This window comes from Acinonyx jubatus, chromosome A3, assembly GCF_027475565.1.
Source record: "Acinonyx jubatus isolate Ajub_Pintada_27869175 chromosome A3, VMU_Ajub_asm_v1.0, whole genome shotgun sequence".
Taxonomy (NCBI): Eukaryota; Metazoa; Chordata; class Mammalia; order Carnivora; family Felidae; genus Acinonyx; species Acinonyx jubatus.
Window position 1 is genome coordinate 137,499,493 of NC_069388.1, and position 8,131 is coordinate 137,507,623.

The 8,131-nt window shown below is 56.9% G+C and overlaps 1 protein-coding gene across 4 annotated transcripts; it reads left to right on the forward strand.

Annotated features, from left to right (window-relative positions):
* Positions 1–452: 452 nt before the first annotated feature.
* On the forward strand, positions 453–6,456 carry TMEM18 (transmembrane protein 18). Of its 4 annotated transcripts, none has more exons than XM_027077758.2 (5): positions 453–612; positions 1,679–1,799; positions 3,390–3,444; positions 5,991–6,084; positions 6,174–6,456. In XM_027077758.2, exons 1-5 carry the CDS (start codon positions 556–558, stop codon positions 6,261–6,263), a joined length of 417 nt encoding a protein of 138 aa, XP_026933559.1. In that variant the 5' UTR covers positions 453–555; the 3' UTR covers positions 6,264–6,456. The 4 variants fall into 4 exon arrangements, with proteins under 4 accessions (XP_026933559.1, XP_026933560.1, XP_053057300.1 ...); XM_027077759.2 differs by having other exon boundaries at positions 461–612; positions 1,682–1,799; XM_053201325.1 differs by lacking the exon at positions 453–612 and adding an exon at positions 702–896.
* Positions 6,457–8,131: the final 1,675 nt, after the last annotated feature.

Genomic DNA, 8,131 nt, shown 5'->3' on the forward strand with positions numbered 1-8,131 from the left:
ACAGGCAGCATCCCCCTCACTCGGCTTGTTAGAAAGGTGGAACGTTCGGCACCCCCAGGTGTACTCAGACCCCACGTACATATGGGCCCAGGTGATGTGTGCGCACGCACAACGTTATCTGCCAGAAAAAGTGGGTCCCTCCCAGACCCTGTCCCCCTCGGTCCCCCGGGAGCGCGGACACCGTCCCCCCTCGGTCCCTCGGGGCCGGCGTCGGAAGCAGGCAGAGACGCCCACTCGCTCCCCGGTTCTCGAGAGCACCACTGGGTTGAAGGTCTGAGAACTAAAGACGCTCTCGTCCCCTCTCGCCTCTCGGCCCGCTTGGGAAAACACTCTAGGAGCGTAGTTACAATTTCAACATTGGATTTAAAGCCATAGAAAACCGCCAGATGTGGACCTGGCACCGGGCACGGGAGATATCGCGAGATAGCTGGATCCGAGCAGATTTCGCGACAAGTAGAAATCCCGCGAGAGGGGACGCCGGAGGCGTTCCCTGTGGTAACCGACTGGGGTGGGGACAGGAGACGGTGGTGGCGAGGGTGGGCCTTTCCGGGGACGATGCCGTCCGCCTTCTCGGTCAGCTCTTTCCCCGTCAGCATTCCCGCCGTGATCACGGTAACTCGCTGCCTTTTTGGTCGCCAGCTTGGGTGATGGTTGGTGGGTGGGGGGTGGGGTAGTCCGGGTTTGTTCGCATCCGCCACGGACGCCGACGACACCGGATGGGGTGGGGGCGGGGCCTGGTGGTGGGAGGACCGATCCTGGGCGGGGCCTGGTGGTGGGCGGGACGTTTCGGGGCGGGGCCTGGCGAGGACCCTTGGGCGGCCCTGGGCTCTAGGTGTGGACGCACCGCGGGTAGAGGTGGTGGGGGGACCGCTCCCCCAGCGCAGTGGGAGCTCCAGGTGCCGCTCTTGCGCTGTTCTGGACGCCCCCCCCTCGCTCCCTTCCCTTTGCCCCCTCCGCACATTGATGGGGACGGGTAGCTTGTGGGCAGTTTACCCTCCGGGGCGTGCAGAAGCGGCAGGGGACACTTAGTCCTGAGGGCTCTGCAGTGTCCTGATGCAGTTCCCGGCCTGGTTTGCTGGGGGCGGGGCCAAGGGCAGGGCTTGGGGGTGAGCTTGCAGGGGAGATCTAGACGAAGGGTAAATCCGAGCATGGTTGGGGGGGGGGATACGAGCATCTGGGGGTGCGGACAGATGCCCACCCTCCGGTTGAGGAGACCCGACATGTCAGTGCTATTTGGCGGCCTGACAGAAAGGTCGGAGGAAATCTAGCAAATTGGGATGGCTCAGATTTCCCAAGGCCTTGAGTGCTAGTCTCAGGAACTCTGTTCCTGCTTGTCCTGGGACGATGATCCTTAGAAGCCTTAAAACATGATTTTATTCAGGCCACAGAAGGGGAAATCCGTGGTGCCCCAGTTCTGCGTGCTCAGACATTAAAGCAGTGACATTTCTCTTTAATGTCTGCGGGTGGCTGCGGTGCAGTCGGTTCCCGTCTCCCTCCTCCCCTTCCTTCCCCAACACCTGCTTCTGGGAGGCCTGTGGGGCAAGGGCCCTGGACGCCCCGCCCCGCAGCCCCAGGAGCGCTGGCAGTGAGGGACCGCTGGCCCCCCTGACCCAGGAGACGCGACGCCTGGCCCCCACGTGAGTTGTCGGTGATGAGTTTCTAGCGATGTGTCTTGCAGCAGACGGACTGGGCGGAGCCGTGGCTCCTGGGGCTGGCCGTCTTCCACGTGCTGTGTCTGCTGCTCACGTGTCTCTCAGCCCAGAGGTATAAACTACAGGTCGGGCATTTCCTGTGCTTAGGTGAGTAGAATGCACGAATTCTGTGACCCAGATTGCCGTGTGACGTGACCAGGTGCAGGGTGGGACGTGTCCGTAAGAGAGCGTCCTCGGGAGAGAGGGAAGTGGTGAGTTGGCGTGGCAGAAGTCGTCCTGCAGCGCAAGGGATGAGCGGAGGCCCTGCTTCCTGCCGCCACGTGCTGTCACGGGCGCGTGCGCCTCTGGGCCCGCACGAGGTGGTGGGCAGCACCGGCCCCGCGACGCAGTTTCGGACGGAGGTGCGTTGCTGTCGCCCGTGATCCGGACGAGGCAGCAAACCAGCGGAGCGCCGGGACGGGGCCTCGTGCGAGGTGCGGGGGCAGCGCGTAGACCGGGGTGTGCAGGGCCTGCAGGAGGGAGCCACCAGCAGGGGTGCGGCATGAGGGCCCCAGTGAACTCCCTGCCGCGAGGACAGTTTGTGCACGGGCCCGGGGCGGGTCCCTCGGAGAAAGACGCCGGCCTGATCACGGGAGCGGACGTGTGAGGAAAACTTGGCAACTCAAGAACCGTGTTGGGTTTCTTATGTTTGAGGGTGAAGAGGGGAGGACTTTGCACACGTGGGGGCAACAGACAGACAGTGTTCTACGTGTGTGTACATCTTCTGTGATTCCTTTGACTCTCAGACCCGCACAGATTGATTTTATTCAGGGCGGTGTTATTTGCCGCATTTTTACAAGTGAGACACGGAGGGCCTCCCTGCCCCCCAGGTCACTCAGCCCCTGGGTGGCACCGCCGAGATTCATTACCTGGTCAGCTGGCAGAGATGGCGTCATTCCGCCGCCTTCCGTGTCTCAGCCTTTCCCCCCCTTTTCTCCTTTTCCCTTGGCTTTCTTGATGTGCCTCGTTGGGTCCAATCCGGAGGGAGGAGTCCAGAGGTTCTAAAGCCGTGGTGTCTTCCATTTTGTGACTTGGGTCAAGGACGGGAAGGTTTTTCCCGTTTTAATTTACCTGAGAACTGGAAGCATCAGACTTTGCGGTTTGCCGCATCCCGCCGTGTAGTTTTCACGCAGGAACGGTGGCAGCACGCGGTGCTGAGCGAGCTCCGGGTCTGGGGTTGAATAGCCGCGTGCTTCTGCGCCCGGGCTCCGGGAGGGTCGCCGTCTCTACTCAGGTAGGCTCGGGGGGCATCGGATTCCTGCTGCGGCCGCCAGAACCTCTGGGCCTGTCTCTAGCCGGCTGTCCCGTGTGTCCCCGCGGGGTGGCAGTGTGACGGTGGAAGGCACCTGGTCTCGCAGCTCTGGGCGTTCTGTGACTGGGTCACCGTGACCGGGTCGTGTCGGAGCGCGGGCGCAGGCACACGTGTGCGCACGTGGTTTGCAGGGGCAGACCTGCTTCCGGTCTCTGCACTGAGACCTTCCCGTGTTTCCGTCAAGGGGAGGTGTCCTGCCTGTAGTGTGCAAGCGTCACGGTCTTACCTCACACTGTCTCTAAAATAGGAAGTCCACCTCTCATCAAATTCTTGCTCTTCTCTTACATTTATGTTAAATATACCATCGTAAACAGCATGTTTAATTCTGTAAAGATTGGTGATCAATTGCCATCCGGATCCTGACACGTGGTTTCTCTCTCTTCCAGTGATTCTAGTTTATTGTGCCGAGTACATCAACGAAGTAGCAGCAATGAACTGGAGGTAGGCCGACGCCCTGTGCATGTTGACCGTACTGGGGAGTGGCACTCTAGAGTGGTCTGTGCAGTGGGAGCATTGCACGCCGACCACAAGACTCCGGGAGCCGCAAGAGAAAACAAGTCGCTGAAGGCCCCGGGGGCCCAAGTGCTTCTGCTCCGACAGGTTTAGGTCAGAGGAACGGCTTATCAGACAGTTTAGGATTTGAAGATTGGTTGATACGGTTCATGACAGCGGGCGACAGTTCGAGGGGCTGTTTGAGGTAGCTCTATTTGCAGAGTAGAGAAAGTGGCATTTTAGAGAGAATTCGCTCCATGCGTGGTCAGGGCGGTGGGTGATGTGCTCTGAGACCTCTCTGCCCTCCCTGGACCTGCCGTGTCCTCTCGAGGCCTCGGGATGTCCTCCTGGCATAAACCCCCGGCCGCCCTCCAGTGATCTCAGCTCCAGCCCCTTGCCTGCGGCCTCCCTGGAGCCCCACCTCCTCCCTCTCCACCACGGCTCCTGCCAGCCTCTGTTCCCCGGGGTGTGGAGACCCGCGGGGCATCACCAGCCGTCACTGCCCTCTGCTTGTCCTCTGCCCCCGTTTCTAGCTCTCACATCATCCTGCCTGAGTGTCAGGCCCTGTGTCTGGGTGCAGCTCAGCACCGGCACCCACACGTGTGAGCGAGACACAGCTGGGCAAACCGAGGGGCTTCATCTGGGACCCTCACACGTGTGTCTAGATGTGGCTTTCAAACAACGGTCCACAGGCCCTATCTGGCCCACTGGTTTTACGTGGCCTGTGAGCTAAAAATGGTCTTGATATTTCTAAGTGCTAAAACATTTACATTTCTTCAATGTGAAAGAAAAAAAAGAAAAGCTACTAGACTCTCAGCAAAAAGGGGTTGAAGACCTTGCCTCTTGGCCCGGGAAGCATGAATGTGTGCCATTTGGCGCTCTCCAGGAGGTTGCGGAAAGCCACCCTAGGTGACCGTGCACGTTCCATCCCACCTGCGTTACACCTGCTGTCTCTCCAGCCCCCACACGTCCTTGCTCCTCGGGTCCTGAGGACCTGGAAGAAGCCTGTGCCTTCAGGGAATGGCTGTGGCCCCAGCACCTGCTCCTGGCTGCCCTCTGAACCCATCTCCTCAGCCAGACGTACTGAGACAATCCCTACTTTTCAATGTAAAACAGGGCCCCTTGGGCCTCCCCCGTCTGGACCCTTCACGATGAGACTTGGAAGATGGTCACTGTCCCCTTGGGCCCGCTCCCCACCTTGTAGCAGAAACGCTGTTGTTCATGACAGGGTGGGGCGCGTGGGGCCTGGCCCACCGCCAGTCCGCGGGTTACTTGACCTCAGCCTCCCTCCCCCTGAACCACCTGCTGGCGGGTTTCCAGGACACCAGCCTGCCAGTCTCCTCTCTCAGGACGTCCCTCCTTCCGCTCTCTGCCTTCCTCCTGTGCGAGGGCAGCCGCCCCAGCCGCCGGAGGTCTGATGACCATCAGGAGAGCAGCGCTTCACACTCGGCCCCCATCCAGAGCTGACCCCAGGCACGGTGCTCCGCTCTGTACTGGCGCTTCTCCTCCCGGTGACTTTGGCCAGAGACCTCACTCGCCATGCAGATTCCTCCCGAGGGCCTTGACCTCGGAAACAAACCACGAGCGCGGCTCTGTCCCTCACCTTCGGTGCCCACCCCCATGCCTCCCGAGCGGTGGCCTGCTTCCCCAGGCGCCAGCCCCTCCTCTACCTAGGCCTCGGCGCAGCCACGGCAGCCACGGCCACGGGCTGGCCGCGGCTGGGCCCTGGTGGCTCCCCCGGGTCCCTGCTGGAGTGTCGGGAGCCTTCCTGCAGCCCACGTGCAACTCCATGCTCCTTGGCTTCATTTTTCTCCGGAACATCAGTCACATGAGTGCGTTTTGAGTGTCGTCTTATCTGAACCATCTCCCCCTATAGTGTAAGCTCTAAGCTCTGCCTCCCCTGTTCTCAGCCGTGACGCCAGGGCTGCTGGCCGGCTCCTCCGTGACTCACTGAGCTAACGGGTTGTTAGGTGCTTTATAAACGGTCGTCCTGCTTGTCACTCGTGGCCGCAGACGAGCCCCAGGATACAACCAGCCTCTGCCTAGGGGCAGCTTGAGGGACTCAGCCTGCTGGTGAGAGTTCGAGCAGAGAGCCGGCTGGCACCGTCTCAGAGTAGCTCTGGAGCTCGTGCAGCCCGTGACGCCTTCTGGCCCACGGAAGGCACAGCACGTCCCAGGTGACGTCAAACTCGCCGTTAACCAGAGCGCACAAGTGTTTACTTTGCCCGGCAAATCCGAGGGTTGATTGCTGTTGCCCCCACCGCCCTCTTCCCCAGGCCCCGGGGCTCCTGCCTTCTTCGCTGCAGGCCCGCTGCACGTTCCCTGATGGGGCCCAGTAGGAGTGAGCTGGGAAGGGCTGAGGGTGGGTTCGGTTGTGGGGCAGGCGGTGGAGCCTTAGTCGACGTAAGAGGCTCTCCAGGAGCTTTATGTCAGGGAATATCGCTAAGGACGTTTTTCCGTTATACCAAGTAACTTTTAATTTCTTCCTGAAACAGGTCATTTTCAAAATACCAGTATTTCGATTCACGGGGGATGTTCATTTCTCTAGTGTTTTCAGCACCGCTGCTGCTCAATGCCATGATCATTGTGGTATGTGTGTTACAGCTTTCTGAGTTCTAGTGTTGTTGATGGATGTGTGTTTTCCAATTCTAAACGTGTCTCAAAATCATTGTTTTTAGATTATGTGGGTCCGAAAGACTTTGAACGTAATGACTGACCTGAAAACGTTACAGGAGAAGAGAAGAGGAAGGAAGAGAAAAGAAGAATAACACTGGAACAGTTGTGTTGGTTTTCTTATGGACGTTGTTTTCCTCTGTTGTTGAGTCAAGGGTTAAAGTGTGCATCAGAGGCGTCCTTACTCGGCCACTCACGTTTGTGCAGAGGGTTCTTTTATCGTGACATCCGTGTTGTAGGACACACTTTAAAACTGGTTTTTAAAATAAACACTAGTCTCCTGTTCCATCTGGGTGTTGGTTAGCCCTGGATCGACCCAGGATGTCGGCATCTTCCTGTTAAAGTGTGTAAATCAGTAGTGTCTGTGCATAGTTCGCCGAGTTGTCACCTGTACGATTAGTATTCATTGTAAAGCATTGAAGCAACGTACACACTTTGAAGCAAATGATAAACGGTGCTGTCCGTGCAACGGCACCGTCACCCCCTGCATGCGCTGCTTCCCAGGCTGCGGCCCAGCTGGTTCTCCGCGGAGGGGATGTGGCAAAGCTGGTGACATTCTGGGTTGTCACTGGAGGGCTGGAGCCCAGGGTGGTCCCGAGCTAGGGATGATCTGACCCGGCATGTTAGCAGTGCCAGGATTGAGAAGCCCTGGGCTGGAGTAGTCTGTATGTGAGACCCTGGGAGCAAGGTCCTGAAAAGAGTCAGGCTTGTGAGCGCAGGCAGCCAAGGCCCAGGAGGCAAGGCTTCTGTGAAGGGCACACAGTTGGCCCCGGGGCAGAGGAAGTTCGGGGCTGCTTTGTGTTCTCACAGGAGTTCTAGGAGTTAACGGTACAAAGGCCTTCCAAGTCAGGGCTCCATGGAAAGGTTTTCAGGATGCGGGATTAGAAGTAGAAATATTCAGTGACTGTTTAGCTGTTCCAGCTAATAGGTTTTTACAATGATGACAAGATTATAGTCCTTCCTAAATTTCACTTTTTAAAAGTGTGGGTGCTCAGGAATGTGCTAGCACTTGTGTTAGAACAGGTGCACCATTACCTCTTAGCATCTCCTTTGCAGACTGTCGCTCAGGCCTCTTGGTCCTTCCGTAGCTGGAGGGCGACAGGTGAGTAGAGATCCAGGTTTTTAAAAGTGCAGGGTCCAGTATAGGAAATGCTGCTGGCTCTTGATTTGGGTTTGAAAAAAATTGTGAATAGTTGTCTTAATTTTAACAAGGTTTTTCCCTCTAAACGAAACATATTCTTTAAAAAAAAAAAGTCTGACATTTATATTTAGCAGCTTAAAAGGTGACACTCTGATAGTTTTTATTTTAATTAAAAAATTTTTTTAACGTTTATTTATTTTTGAGAGACAGAGCACAAGTTGGGGAGGGGCAGAGAGAGAGAGAGAGAGAGAGAGAGACACTGAATCTGAAGCAGGCTCCAAGCGCCGAGCTGTCAGCACAGAGCTGGATGCAGGGCTTGAACCCATGAACCTAAGTAAGATCATGACCTGAGCTGAAGTCGGATGCTCAACTGACTGAGCCAGCCAGGCACCCCACACTTTGATAGATTTTTAAATTAAATCTTGAAATTGAAATATAGAACGTTTTCCTGGACAATTGTGAACTCTTGGTAGAGAAACAATTTCCTGATTTCTGACAGTTTTAGAAGGGAGTTGATAGGATCTTCTAGACAGAGCCAGTGAAGTTTCTACTATGACATGTTTTCCAGTTCCTTCCTGGTATGTTCTCTTTTGTATTGAATGTAAAAAGTGGTTTCAAAGTAGCATCCGTGTTCCATCATTTCAAGTCCATTGCACTTGCAGCCTGTGAGTGGGATGCTCCCCATCAGGTGTTGAGTGGTGTCGTGGTCCTGGGACAGCTCAGGCGTCACAGCCCCGGCCCCATCCCTGGTCCCCAGGAGTAGCCGTGTGAGCTCATGCAAGGCAGAAGGGATGTGCAGGCTGAGCTTGTGCGGACCCGTAG